The 15,864-nt window shown below is 42.8% G+C and overlaps 1 protein-coding gene across 1 annotated transcript in view; it reads right to left on the bottom strand.

Annotated features, from left to right (window-relative positions):
- The window catches only part of bckdk (branched chain ketoacid dehydrogenase kinase), a 40,712-nt gene extending 26,806 nt beyond the window's left edge, over positions 1–13,906 (bottom strand). The window contains exons 1-7 of the mRNA XM_023967698.2: positions 13,514–13,906; positions 11,089–11,157; positions 9,198–9,308; positions 4,844–4,891; positions 2,680–2,799; positions 2,461–2,559; positions 267–340 (exon numbers count right to left, since the gene is read on the bottom strand). Of these exons, the coding sequence (XP_023823466.1) occupies positions 267–340; positions 2,461–2,559; positions 2,680–2,799; positions 4,844–4,891; positions 9,198–9,308; positions 11,089–11,157; positions 13,514–13,756 (764 nt within the window). The 5' untranslated portion in view covers positions 13,757–13,906. The remainder of the gene's footprint in view (positions 1–266; positions 341–2,460; positions 2,560–2,679; positions 2,800–4,843; positions 4,892–9,197; positions 9,309–11,088; positions 11,158–13,513) is intronic.
- Between the last annotated feature and the right edge of the window lie 1,958 nt (positions 13,907–15,864).

Raw genomic sequence — 15,864 nt, 5'->3', positions numbered from 1 at the left:
TGTAAACTTCTGACCCACTGGAATTGTGATACAGTGAAATAATCTGTCTGTAAACAATTGTTGGAAAAATTACTTGTGCCATGCACAAAGTCGATGTCCTAACCGACTTGCCAAAACTATAGTTTGTTAACAAGACATTTGTAGAGTGGTTGAAAAACGAGTTAATGACTCCAACCTAAGTGTATGTCAACTGCATGTTCTAATCCAGAAGTAGTGAGATTATTCTAAACTAACAATTTAATAAGGTAACGAAACACACCACTCACCTTGCAAAATCAACCCATTTCTCAATTATCTTTTTGGGGGAAAGTCGCCTGCAGATGATGCCCACAAAATCAGGCTGCAAAGAAAGATGAAAGGTATACAAGAGGAGATGCACAAGCTTTATTACTGACATGCTAAACAGAGGATGGTTTGCCAAATTTCAGGTCAATGCGCAATGTTGTTCAATAGCCAGAATGTATTAGCATAATAGGACAAGTAATCTCACAAAACAGTAAACAGTCATTTGACCAATGTTCCAGAAAGAAACCAGGTCTGAGCTGTGAAAGGAGTGGATTACAACAAATAGCGTGAGAGATTTAGGCCTAAGTGTTGTTGGGTAACAAAAGCATAAATCTTGGCAGGAGTATCTGGTACTAGGCAGCTAACTAACACACTGCTACCCTGAGTCAGGGAGTCTCCAGACCTGGCAAATATGCTTCATCATCCTGACCACCGCCTGTTGTGCCTACCCCCCAAAAAGGGTTAAAAAGTACATATACAGTGGGGAGAACAAGTATTTGATGCACTGCCGATTTTGCAGGTTTTCCTACTTACAAAGCATGTAGAGGTCTGTAATTTGTATCATAGGTACACTTCAACTGTGAGAGACGGAATCTAAAACAAAAATCCAGAAAATCACATTGTATGATTTTTAAGTAATTCATTTGCATTTTATTGCATGACATAAGTATTTGATCACCTACCAACCAGTAAGAATTTCGGCTCTCACAGACCTGTTAGTTTTTCTTTAAGAAGCCCTCCTGTTCTCCACTCATTACCTGTATTAACTGCACCTGTTTGAACTCGTTACCATTATAAAAGACACCTGTCCACACACTCAATCAAACAGACTCCAACCTCTCCACAATGGCCAAGACCAGAGAGCTGTGTAAGACATCAGGGATAAAAATTGTAGACCTGCACAAGGCTGGGATGGGCTACAGGACAATAGGCAAGCAGCTTGGTGAGAAGGCACAACAACTGTTGGCGCAATTATTAGAAAATGGAAGAAGTTCAAAATGACGGTCAATCACCCTCCGGTCTGGGGCGCCATGCAAGATCTCACCTCGTGGGGCATCAATGATCATGAGGAAGGTGAGGGATCAGCCCAGAACTACACGGCAGGACCTGGTCAATGACCTGAAGAGAGCGGGACCACAGTCTCAAAGAAAAACCATGTAGAACACACTACGCCGTCATGGATTAAAATCCTGCAGCGCACGCAAGGTCCCCCTGCTCAAGCCAGCGGCATTCCAGGCCCGTCTGAAGTTTGCCAATGACCATCTGGATGATCCAGAGGAGGAATGGGAGAAGGTCATGTGGTCTGATGAGACAAAAATAGAGCTTTTTGGTCTAACTCCACTCGCCGTGTTTGGAGGAAGAAGAAGGATGAGTACAACCCCAGGAATACCATCCCAACCGTGAAGAAGATGGAGGTGGAAACATCATTCTTTGGGGATGCTTTTTGCAAAGGGGACAGGACGACTGCACCGTATTGAGGGGAGGATGGATGGGGCCATGTATCGCGAGATCTTGGCCAACAACCTCCTTCCCCCGTCAGTAAGAGCATTGAAGATGGGTCGTGGCTGGGTCTTCCAGCATGACAACGACCCGAAGCACACAGCCATGGCAACTAAGGAGTGGCTCCGTAAGAAGCATCTCAAGTCCTGGAGTGGCCTAGCCAGTCTCCAGACCTGAACCCAATAGAAAATCTTTGGAGGGAGCTGAAAGTCCGTATTGCCCAGCGACAGCCCCGAAACCTGAAGGACTGGAGAAGGTCTGTATGGAGGAGTGGGCCAAAATCCCTGCTTGCAGTGTGTGCAAACCTGGTCAAGACCTACAGGAAACGTATGATCTCTGTAATTGAAACAAAGCTTCATGTACCAAATATTAAGTTCTGCTTTTCTGATGTATCAAATACTTATGTCATGCAATAAAATGCAAATGAATTACTTAAAAATCATACAATCTGATTTTCTGGATTTTTGTTTTAGATTCCGTCTCACAGTTGAAGTGTACCTATGATAAAAATTACAGACCTCTACATGCTTTGTAAGTAGGAAAACCTGCAAAATCGGCAGTGTATCAAATACTTGTTCTCCCCGCTGTAATAATACCATACATGTTCCTTTCCTCAATAATAACCGTTTTTCATCTGTTAGCAATTAACGACTAGAAAGTGGATGCGAGACATACGTTTTCTTCATGCAGGGCAAGGTGGTGTGTGGCCAACATCCGGATCCCCAGGCGGGAGGTGAGGGTGGTGTCTAGGAAGTTACGGACCAGGGTCTCATCCTGGAAGATAAATACACACACTCTTAAGGCCAGGAATACACCATTCTTTAAAACCTACAGTCACATTACAAAACACACAGTTCCAATAACCAACTTAGAATATCTACATATGGCCATTACCTGAATGTGCCTCCGACACTCCCTGAAGCCTTCGGCCAGCAGAGTTACTACGTCCTTGTGGTCGTCCAGGAGCTGCTGCACCAGCTTACTGTAGCGAGCCTCCATCTCCTGGTCCTTGATCTGACAGACGATGCAGAGTGAAATCAGATCAAATCTGACCATTATCAAAATCAGAGTTGAGATGAATTCCATTCCTATCAGATAAATTGGACAATTTCTCCACTAGAGTAAAATTCACTTACAGAACGGGCTGGATTCAACTGTTAATATACATACACACCCATACAACCATTAAAAATAACTGAATATACAGTGCATTCGGAAAGTATTCAGACACCTTCACTTTGTTACGTTACAGCCTTATTCTAAAATTGTTTGAGGGAAAAAAAAGAAACACACACAATACCCAATAATGACAAAGCAAAAATAGGTCTAATTTTTTTTGCAGATGTATGAAAAATAAAACTGAAATATCACAGTTACATAAATATTCAGACCCTTTACTCAGTACTTTGTTGAAGCACCTTTGGCAACGATTACAGACTCAAGTATTCTTGAGTATGAGGCTACAAGCTTGGTACATCTGTATTTAGGGAGTGTCTCCCATTCTTCTCTGCAGATCCTCTCAAGCTCTGTCAGGTTGGATGGGGAGCATTGCTGCACAGCTATTTTCAGGTCTCTCGAAAGATGTTCAATTGGGTTCAAGTCTGGGCTCTGGCTGGGCCACTCAAGGACATTCAGAGACTTGTCCCAAAGCAACTCCTGCGTTGTCTTGTCTGTGTGCTTAGGGTCGTTGTCCTGTTTGAAAGCGAACCTGAGCACTCTGGAGCAGGCTCTGTTCATCTTTGCCTCGATCCTGACTAGTCTGAAAAACATCCACAGAGCATGATGCTGCCACCACCATGCTTCACTGTAAGGATGGTGCCAGGTTTCCTCCACACATGATCCTTGGCATTCAGGCCAAAGAGTTCAATTTTGGTTTCATCGGACGAGAGAATCTTGTTTCTCAAGGTCTGAGAGTCTTTAGGTGCCTTTATGCAAACTTTTACTGAGGAGTGGCTTCTATCTGGCCACTCTACCATAAGGGCCTGATTGGAGTGCTGCAGAGATGGTTGTCCTTCTGGAAGGTTCTCCCATCTCCACAGAGGAACTCTGGAGCTCTGTCAGAGTGACCATCGGGTTCTTGGTCACCTCCCTGACCAAGGCCCTTCACCCCCGATTGCTCAGTTTGGCCGGGTGGCCAGCTCTTGGAAGAGTCTTGGTGGTTCCAAACTTCTTCCATTTAAGAATGATGGATGCCACTGTTCTTGGGGACCTTCAATCCTGCAGACATTTTTTGCTACCCTTCCCCCGATCTGTGCCTAGACACAATCCTGTCTCGGAGCTCTACGGACAAATCCTTCGACCTCATGGCTTTGTTTTTGCTCTGACATGCACTGTCAACCGTGGGACCTTATATAGACAGGTGTGTGCCTTTCCAAATCATGTCCAATCAATTGAATTTACAAATTCAATTGAATTTGTAGAAACATCAAGGATGATTAATGGAAACAGGATGCACCTGTGTTCAATTTTGAGTCCCATAGGAAAGGGTCTGTATACTTACGTAAATTAAAACGGCTTATTTTTTTATACATCTGCTAAAAAAGAAAATTGTACACCTGTTTTGGCTTTCTCATTATGGGGCAGTGTGTGTAGATTGCTGAGGAATTTTTAGAATAAAGGCTGTAACATAACAAAATTGAGAGAAGGTCTAGGGGTCTGTACACTTTCCGAAGACACTGTAGTCAAGAAGTTGCCATCCTCTGTATATATATCCTCTGTATGTACTACTTTTCTTGGAAAGGGGAAACAAATTTGGAAATGACAGTGACTCATGTTTTCTTCAACTTAAGTGGTCATTGTTATCTCAGCTGTATTTGTTGCTATTCTTGCCGTTATAGAATCAAAATATCCATTCAAAATACTATACTTTTCAGCCAAGCAATGACACTTTCAGACAAACAAATACATTAGTCAGCCGGTAGGAGTTGCATGCATGCCAGTCTGACAGCCTCTCCAGCTCCACAGAAACTGAGACAGAGAAATATGGAAGCCCTGGTGGTCAAGCACTTGAACTTGGCCAACCCAACCCCTCTCTGTGTGGCTGTTCGTGAATACTCACTGCTGGGAAGTCACTCAACACGTGGTAGGCTCGAATGTAGAGCTCATGCTGCAGGAGAGGGAAATAGACAAGGGGTGTTGATTAGAATTTCCCCTCCCATGCCCCCATAAGTGGGCCTCAACACATCCCATAGTGTCCTGGCCTACAGTCCAAGAACAGAGAGGATGTTTAAGAGGATATAGCCTAGTCTTCCAATATGTCTCAAATGCACAACTGCTTAAATCCTGACTAGTTCCAATCAAATTGTATTAGTCACATGCGCCAAATACAACAGGTGTAGACCTTACAATAAAATGCCATTTGACTAGATGTTCAGTAGTTATGGCTTGGGGGTAGAAGCTATTTAGAAGCCTCGGTACCACTTGCCGTGCAGTAAGAGAGAACAGTCTATGACTAGGGTGGCTGGAGTCTGACAAGTTGTTTGAGTGAATGGATAATATTACCACATCTTTAAAAAAAAAAATGTATTAAAAATTATTATGTACAGTCATTTGTGAATCACTGGTTATGAGTTGTTGGTAAGGGTGTCGAAACTACTAATATGAAATTCCCCACACAAATGTTTGCTATTCTTATTTATTAGTTGGAAGGAGAATATTCTGAGACAATACATGCTTCTTTACGACACATTCCAGGCACCATTTCATTACACAAAAGCACCCCGGTGCTGTGGGAGAAAAATCTAGGTAAAAGTTCATCCATTTTAAATACGCTTAGATGAGGTAAATAGGCCATGGGAAGGGAGGAGAGGACAGTGGGAGGAGTAGAAAAAGCTTAACACTGCACATGGCAGCTAGAGAACAAAGGAAAACCTCCAATGTCACAGATGGCCCATCAACTCTAGCTCTATAGAATAACTTTTAGTTCTCAAGCCAGAATTTTGTATGCTGATAGACTAATGACTTAATTGAATTGATTACAATTCCACAGGCATAGAGTGAGGGGCCTTTGTTTGTTACATAATAAAGAGTTTGTGATTTACTGGGAGTTATATATACACACACAGTTTACATACACTTAGGTTGGAGTCATTAATACTCGTTTTTTACCACTCCACAAATGTCTTATTAACAAACTATAGTTTTGGCAAGTCGGTTTGGATATCTACATTGTGCATGACACAAGTCATTTTTACAACAATTGTTTAGAGACAGATTATTTTACTGTATCACAATTCCAGTGGGTCAGAAGTTTACATGTACTAAGTTGACTGTGCCTTTACACAGCTTGGAAAATTCCAGAAAAAGTAATGGCTTTAGAAGCTTCTGATAGGCTAATTGACATCATTTGAGTCAATTGGAGGTGCACCTGTGGATGTATTTCAAGGCCTACCTTAAAACTCAGTGCCTCTTTGCTTGACATCATGGGAAAATCAAAAGAAAATCAGCCAAGACCTCAGAAAAAAAATCGTAAACTTCCACAAGTCTGGTTCATCCTTGGGAGCAAATGCCAAATACCTGAAGGTACCACGTTCATCTGTACAAACAATAGTACGCAAGTATAAACACCATGGGACCATGAAGCCGTCACACTGCTCAGGAAGGAGACGTGTTCTGTCTCCTAGAGATTGACGTAATTTGGTGCTAAATGTGCAAATCAATCCCTGAATAACAGCAAAGGACCTTGTGAAAATGCTGAAGGAAACAGGTACGAAATTATCTATATCCACAGTAAAACGAGTCATATATCGACATAACCTGAAAGGCCGCTCAGCAAGGAAGAAGCCACTGCTCCAAAACCGCCATTAAAAAGCCAGACTACGGTTTGCAACTGCACATGCGGACAAAGATTGTACTTTTTGGAGAAATGTCCTCTGGTCTGATGAAACAAAAATAGAACTGTTTGGCCATAATGACCATCGTTATGTTTGGAGGAAAAAGGGGGAGGCTTGCAAGCCGAAGAACACCATCCCAACCGTGAAGAACGGGGGTGGCAGCATCATGTTGTGGGGGTGCTTGTTAATGGACCAATTGATGGCTACAACCATCAAACAAGTAGCAGTAGTTTAACGGATAGCAACAAAAACTGTGGTGCACATTAATGTTATAACTGTAAATAAACGTCCCTTTTTCAGGACCCTGTCTTCCAAAGATAATTCGTAAAAATCCAAATAACTTCACAGATCTTCATTGTAAAGGATTTAAACACTGTTTCCCATGCTTGTTCAATGAACCATAAACAATTAATGAACATGCACCTGTGGAACGGTCGTTAAGACACTAAAAGTTTACAGACGGTAGGCAATTAAGGTCACAGTTATGAAAATTAGGACACTAAAGAGGCCTTTCTACTGACTTTGAAAAACACCAAAAGAAAGATGCCCAGGGTCCCTGCTCTTCTGCGTGAACGTGCCTTAGGCATGCTGCAAGGAGGCATGAGGACTGCAGATGTGGCCAGGGAAATAAATTGCAATTACTGTACTGTGAGACGCCTAAAACAGCGCTACAGGGAGACAGGACAGACATCTGATCGTCCTCGCAGTGGCAGACCACGTATAACAACACTTGCACAGAATAGGTACAGCTGAACATCACACCTGCGGGACAGGTACAGGATGGCAACAACAACTGGCCGAGTTACACCAGGAACGCACAATCCCTCCATCAGTGCTCAGACTGTCCGCAATAGGCTGAGAGAGGCTGGACTGAGGGCTAGTAGGCCTGTTGTAAGGCAGGTCCTCACCAGACATCACCGGCAACAACGTCACCTGTGGGCACAAATCCACCGTCACTGGACCAGACAGTAGTGGCAAAAAGTGTTCTTCACTGACGAGTCGCGGTTTTGTCTCACTAGGGGTGATGGTCGGATTCATGTTTATCGTTGAAGGAATGAGCGTTACACCGAGGCCTGTACTCTGGAGCGGGATTGATTTGGAGGTGCAGGGTCCGTCATGGTCTGGGGCGGTGTGTCACAGCATCATCGGACTGAGCTTGTTGTCATTGCAGGCAATCTCAACACTGTGCGTTACAGGGAAGACATCCTCCTCCCTCGTGTGGTACCCTTCCTGTCGGCTCATCCTGACATGACCCTCCAGCATGACAATTCCACCAGCCATACTGCTTGTCAGTGTTCTGCCATGGCCAGCGAAGAGCCCGGATCTCAATCCCATCGAGCACGTCTGGGAACTGTTGGATCGTAGGGTGAGGGCTAGGGCCATTCCCCCCAGAAATGTCTGGGAACTTGCAGGTGCCTTGGTGGAAGAGTGGGGTAACATCCCACAGCAAGAACTGGCAAATCTGGTGCAGTCCATGAGGAGGAGATGCACTGCAGTACTTAATGCAGCTGGTGGCCACACCAGACACTGACTTACTTTTGATTTTGACACCACCCCTTTGTTCAGGGACACATTATTCAATTTCTGTTAGTCACATGTCTGTGAATCTTGTCCAGTTTATGTCTCAGTTGTTGAATCTTTGTATGTTCATACAAATATTTTACACATGTTAAGTTTGCTGAAAATAAACGCAGTTGACAGTGAGAGGATGTTTCTTTTTTTGCTGAGTTAGAACATTAAGTTTATCGCTTCAATTCCAACAATTTATTGAGATTTTGATTTTTATACACGTCGCCCAGCTCTAGTGTTTTGTAACAAGTGCATTCTCAATGAATGACTGTCAAAGGTCAGTCTACACAGAGTACATCAAACATTAGGTGCACCTTCCTAATATTGAGTTGCACCCCCCTTGCCCTCAGAACAGCCTCAATATGTCAAGGTGTCGAAAGCATTCCAAAGGAGTGGTGGCCCATGTTGACGCCAATGCTTCCCACAGTTGTGTCAAGTTGGCTGGATGTCCTTTGGGTGTTGGACCATTCTTGATACACATGGTAAACTTGAGCGTGAAAAAACACAGCAGTGTTGCAGTTCTTGACACTCAAACCGGTGTGTTCAAAGGCATTTAAATATTTTGTCTTGCCCATTCACACTGAATGGCACACACACACAATCCATGTCTCAACTGTCTCAATTTGCTCAAGGTTTAAAAATACTTATTTAACCCGTTTCCTCCCCTTCATCTACACTGATTGAATTGGATTTAACAAGTGACATCAATGAGGGATCACCTTGTCAGTCTCATGGAAAGAGAAGTTCTATTCTTAATGTGTGGTATACTCAGTGTATTTTGATCGGCACATTGGCACTGACTCAATGCTGTTTCTGGCGCCCTCCTGTCCCATACATGTCCAATGATTGGAATGAGAGGCTCGTCCCGAAAGTCTGGCAAATCGCAAAGGAGCGTTACTACACCAGAAAGGTAAACCAGACATGTTGCCAAAGAGAGAAGCATCAGAGAGAGACCTCAACACCAAGAGGGAGAAAGGGAGAGAAGAAATTAATAAAACAGAAGGAACTCACAACTTGCAGGATGGTGGGGTTGCAGCCAATGATGAAGGGCAGACTGCGGAAGCCCTTGATACGGTGGGCGATCCGTACAGGCAACTCCTTGTGCAGGTACTTGGCACTGCTCTAGAGACACAGGATGAAAGGGTGAGACGCACACAACATGGACAATACAGTGCAAGACAAAGTGATCTCAATGACTAGGCTAATAAAGGAATCCCCTTGAATTTTGAACTTCACTACCAGTCAAACCGGTTTTACACCAGAGAAAAATCTGACATCTTCAGATATGACCCAGGTTATTTAAAGTAGTATAGTCTTATCTAGAGGTCGACTGAATAATCGGAATGGCCGTTTAATTAGGGCCAATTTCAAGTTTTCATAACAATCGGTAATCGTCATTTTTGGATGCCGATTATGACCAATTATATTGCAATCCATCTGTTACTCGAGTGCAAGCTGCAAGAAGCCATGGTAAATTGCTAGCTAGCACTAAACTGTTTTTTTAATAATCAATCAATCTTAACAATCACTAGTTAACTATACACGGTTGATGATATTACTAGTTCAACTAGCTTGTCCTGCGTTGCATATAATCAATGCGGTGCCTGAAATTGTGTCACTTCWCTTGCGTTCTGTGCAAGCAGAGTCAGGGTATATGCAGCAGTTTGGGTCACCTGGCTCATTGCGAACTGTGTGAAGTCCATTTCTTCCTAACAAAGACCGTAATTAATTTGCCAGAATTTTACATAAGTATGACATAACATTGAATGTTGTGCAATGTAACAGCAATATTTAGACTTAGGGTTGCCCCCCGTTAGATAAAATACAGAACGGTTCCATATTTCACAGAAAGAATAAACTTTTTTTTTCTTGAAATTATAGTTTCCGGATTTGATCATATTAATGACCTGAGGCTGGTATTTCTGTGTTTATTATAATTTGGTCTATGATTTGATATTTGATAGAGCAGTCTGAGCAGTGGTAGGCAGCAGCAGGCTCGTAAGCATTCATTCGAAACACTTTCCTCCATTTGCCAGCAGCTTTTCGCAATGCTTAAGCACAGTGCTGTTTATGACTCCAAGCCCATCAACTCCCGAGATTAGTCTGGCAATACTAAAGTGCCTATAAGAACATCCAATAGTCAAAGGTCTATGAAATACAAATGGTATAGAGAGAAATAGTWTTATAATTCCTATAATAACTACAACCTAAAACTTCTTAACTGGGAATATTGATGACTCATGTTAAAAGGAACCACCAGCTTTCATATGTTCTCATGTTCTGAGCAAGGAACTTAAAATTTAGCTTTTTTACATTGCACATATTTCACTTTTACTTTCTTCTCCAACACTGTTTTGCATTATTTAAACTAAATTGAACATTTCATTATTTATTTGAGACTAAATTGATTTTATTTATGTATTATATTAGTTTAAAATAAGTGTTCATTGTTCATTCAGTATTATTGTAATAGTCATTATTACACACACACACACACACACACACACATATATATATATATATAAATAAAATTTATTTAAAAAAATTAAAAACGGCCGATTAATCGGTATCGGCTTTTTTGGTCCTCCGATAATTGTTATCGGCGTTGAAAAATCATAAATCGGTCGACCTCTAGTCTTATCAAATGATATTTCCAGTGATAGAGTGCTACATGTAAACCTTCTCGCAAGATGACATTCGTAAAGCAGCATACGGTAAAAAGACAGATGTCGGACAAATTGTTTACTCTATAGACCACTTTAAAGTGTGTATAAAGATATATCACTTATCAAGTAATCTTCAAGGCAGTCATCAATCACGAAGACAAAGCATGTATTAGGCCTAATATGATGAGAAATAACCATAAAATATGCTACAATGACTGGACAGAGTGGTCAATTACCAGGATGTGGTGTCCATCTGGAGACTTCCCAGCGTAGAGCAAGGTGGCTGGTGTCAGTCGGACTGAGGCCTGCGGAGAGAGGAGAAAAACAGTTTAAGAAATCCACTTAACCAGGCCTACAATATTAGTGGACACAAGCAGACAACTCTGTTGCGATTTCATTAGATACGGATAACGGACACAATAACCCAATCTCCCAAGAACAATGAGTTTACCCAACAACATATTTTCTACCTTTGGCATGTGAAGTGCATGTGACTGTCAGCAATCAATTTTTTTTACATTTTAGTCATTCAGCAGACGCTCTTATCCATAGGGACTTACAGTTAGTGCATTCATCTTAAGATAGCAATGAGGGAACAACCACATATCACAGGCATAGAAAGTAAATTTTTCCCTCAATAACGTAGCTGTCAGTAAGTAGAGTCAGCGCTAGAATGGGGGGGGGGGTAACGTCAAAGTTCTGGTTAAGTGTATGGGGGGAGGTCGAGGTGAGATGGACTATTGTTTAAAATACTGTTTGAAGAGGCAGGGTTTCAGATGTTCTGGGAAGATGGGCAGGGACTCTGCTGTCCTAGCTTCAGGGGCAAGTTGGTTCCACTGTCGGGGTGCCAGGACAGAGAATAGCTTGGACTGGGCTGAGCGGGAGATGCCTCTCCATAGGGGTGGGAGGGCAGAGACATGACGTATGGCAGAACGGAGTGCTCAGGTTGGGGTGTAGGGTTTGAGCATAGGCTGATGGTAGTTCCTCTTACTGTTCCATAGGTAACACTATGGTCTTGTGTGGATGTGAGCTTCAACTGTAACTGATTGCAGTGTGTTACTGAGAGAGAGAAACCCTTACCAAGTCACCTTCAGTATGATGGTAATCACAACTAATTACATCTAGGTGTTATTTAAAAATTCTGCAACATTTTTAATCACACATTAGGAATGTGACAAAATAGCTTTTTACCACCTGAGAAACATTGCCATGGTGCGGCCGTTTTTCTCAGGCTGATACAGAGCGACTCATCCATGCTTTATTCTACTGTAATGCTCTCCTGTCTGGTCAACTCCAAAACATACAGAATCCTGCAGCACGGGTATGACCAAGACAAGGCAGAGATCACACATTATGCACTGGTGCCTGTGAGTTTCAGAATTAATTGTATATTCTTCTATTGGTTTTAAATCAATCCACAATTGTGCACGCAATACATGTACCCAGTAGGTCACTCAGGTCCTTTTAACTATCAGCCTCTGGAATAGCCTGCCAGAGAACCTGAAGGGGGGCAGAAACTGTGGACATATTTATAAAAAATATATTTAAAAAACAATAAAAAAGAGACCTTAAAAAACTATATTTTTTATTTTTGCTCAAATTCAGTTTGTGTCATTCTTTAGTTTTTTTTAATCATATGTTTGTTGTGTAGTAAATATGAGGTTCTCTTCTCATCCCCCCCCCCCCCCTGTAAAGCACATAAATTACATGTCTGAAATGTGCTGCATATATATATAGCTTGTTTTTATTTTGATCTGTAGCATGACATTGGCTTATGCTACTTCTATCCTTTGTGAGGAGGCAGTGTCACTGGTTTAATAATGAGCTCCAACTAATGACCAAAATAGTTTGTAAACATGATTTTAAAAATGTGGTCCCTGGGCAGCTGGTGCTAAATAATGTCTGGGACATGAATTACATAAGAATTTGTAATTGTTAGCACTATTTGAGTTAATAAAGGCCCTGCACATGTCCCACTACCTAGTCAAATAGGAATAAAAACTCTATGCAGGTTGCTAGCTGTAGTCACACACAAATACAGCAGCCACATGACCATGTTACTGATTTTCTCAGTCGTTTCATGATCTGGTGAATGATAAACTGAAATATAAAATTATCTGGTAAGCTCTTGAAAAAAAAAAAATTGGGTACTGCCTAGTTCCCCTCTCGTTTACTAGTCCTATCATAGAATTTACTGTCCGCATTCCTGACTAATTTCTGTCGAGGTTCATTTACTGACCTTGGATTGACCCTTGTGTCTATACCCATGTTGTTCACTCCCACGAATCACAAACGATACTAGCAAGGTAGTTAAATTAACAAATCTATATTTTAATAATACCTAAATTAGGCTATAACGCAATCAAGTCTGGCACTTTTGCTGTTATTTCACATGGTGGTAGTTACAGTTGCTTGCTACTTTAGCTAGCAGAATATCAACCCCAAGGCAATGCACGAGTGTATACATACATACGTTACAAACGTTCTTACCAACGATTCTAGCTAACCATATGTGTTCTCACCAGTTACTGTAGCTAGCTAGTTACAGCGGTGCCATTTACGCTGGTTAGCTGAGCTAGCTAACGTAATCTAGCTAGCTCCTAAGGCCAGTGCTGCGGTTTAGTACTGCATGGGCAAATTTGGTTTACAGAATTTCCTTACCTTTTCTGCAGAGACATCGATTGCAGACTGGTTGTAAAACGACGTAACGGTTTTGGACCTCTCTCGTGCCAGTTCTGTATATCCCTGTATTGAAGATGTAGAACGAAATCTTTCGCTGTCTGTCGAGGTGGGGGTGATTGTTTTCGTGATGGGGGCAAGCAAAAGCCTGCTCACCCTCGGGCTCGTGATAGTACCACCACAGCCCAGCATCTCAAACGCAGTACCTGTCACTCTGCGACGCATTTTGAAAATCAATTAACAAGAACAGAGTCCTGTTCTGAGATTGTTTAAAATATATACTGTCTCAACAGGCCATTATATTAGGTCACCCTTGCACAAAGACACGCTTACAGCCTCATGAAGAGTACAGAATGGTATTTTTATGAAGCGATTGACCAGTCTGCAACAGTGTTAGTCAGAAGACGTGTTGGTTTAACCAATCGCAGAGACGAGAGGCGGGAATAGGGTATTTCCACTCCCACAATTTACTGGTAACGTTACTGAGGGAGCAGGAAGAGCACACAATGTTCTTTTCCATGTCAAAGGATGTTTATAAAACATGTTTATATATATATACACTGCTCAAAAAAATAAAGGGAACACTCAAGTAACACATCCTACATCCTAAATGAATTAAATATTCTATTAAATAATTTTTTCTTTACATAGTTAAATGTGCTGACAACAAAATCACACAAAAATTATCAATGGAAATCAAATTTATCAACCCATGGAGGTCTGGATTTGGAGTCCCACTCAAAATTAAGTGGAAAACCACACTACAGGCTGATCCAACTTTGATGTAATGTCCTTAAACAAGTCAAAATGAGGCTCAGTATGTGTGTGTGGCCTCCACGTGCCTGTATGACCTCCCTACAACGCCTGGGCATGCTCCTGATGAGGTGGCGGATGGTCTCCTGAGGGATCTCCTCCCAGACCTGGACTAAAGCATCCGCCAACTCCTGGACAGTCTGTGGTGCAACGTGGCGTTGGTGGATGGAGCGAGACATGGTGTCCCAGATGTGCTCAATTGGATTCAGGTCTGGGGAACGGGCGGGCCAGTCCTAGCATCAATGCCTTCCTCTTGCAGGAACTGCTGACACACTCCAGCCACATGAGTCTAGCATTGTCTTGCATTAGGAGGAACCCAGGGCCAACCGCACCAGCATATGGTCTCACAAGGGCTCTGAGGATCTCATCTCGGTACCTAATGGCAGTCAGGCTACTCTGGCGAGCACATGGAGGGCTGTGCGGCCCCCCAAAGAAATGCCACCCACACCATGACTGACCCACCGCAAACCGGTCATGCTGGAGGATGTTGCAGGCAGCAGAACGTTCCCCACGGCGTCTCCAGACTCTGTCACGTCTGTCACGTGTGCGTGTGAACCTGCTTTCATCTGTGAAGAGCACAGGGCGCCAGTGGCGAATTTGCCAATCTTGGTGTTCTCTGGCAAATGCCAAACGTCCTGCACGGTGTTGGCTGTAAGCACAACCCCACCTGTGGACGTCGGGCCTCATACCACCCTCATGGAGTCTGTTTCTGACCGTTTGAGCAGACACATGCACATTTGTGGCCTGCTGGAGGTCATTTTGCAGGGCTCTGGCAGTGCTCCTCCTTGCACAAAGGCGGAGGAACGGTCCTGCTGCTGGGTTGTTGCCCTCCTACGGCCTCCTCCACGTCTCCTGATGTACTGGCCTGTCTCCTGGTAGCGCCTCCATGCTCTGGACACTACGCTGACAGACACAGCAAACCTTCTTGCCACAGCTCGCATTGATGTGCCATCCTGGATGAGCTGCACTACCTGAGCCACTTGTGTGGGTTGTAGACTCCGTCTCATGCTACCACTAGAGTGAAAGCACCGCCAGCATTCAAAAGTGACCAAACATCAGCCAGGAAGCATAGGAACTGAGAAGTGGTCTGTGGTCACCACCTACAGAACCACTCCTTTATTGGGGGTGTCTTGCTAATTGCCTATAATTTCCACCTTTTGTCTATTCCATTTGCACAACAGCATGTGAAATGTATTGTCAATCAGTGTTGCTTCCTAAGTGGACAGTTTGATTTCACAGAAGTGTGATTGACTTGGAGTTACATTGTGTTTAAGTGTTCCCTTTATTTTTTTGAGCAGTGTATATACAGAATTTATTTGGCATAGTCAAATCACATGCAAAGGATTATGCAACAAATTAAGTTAGTCACCAGTTGAGCAAAATAAAGAAAAAGAAAATAAGAGCCTCTACTCTGTTTCTCTCCATGTAATTTGTGTACCATGATGATATACATTGAATGAGGTCAATTGCTCAAACACCAGTGAACACATTTAGGTTTCCCCCTCGAATAGATACACTGA

The sequence above is a fragment of the Salvelinus sp. IW2-2015 genome, linkage group LG23 (assembly GCF_002910315.2).
Source record: "Salvelinus sp. IW2-2015 linkage group LG23, ASM291031v2, whole genome shotgun sequence".
Taxonomy (NCBI): domain Eukaryota; kingdom Metazoa; phylum Chordata; class Actinopteri; order Salmoniformes; family Salmonidae; genus Salvelinus; species Salvelinus sp. IW2-2015.
The sequence above is the reverse complement of the archived record's forward strand: the minus strand, read 5'-3'. Positions and strand labels throughout refer to the sequence as shown.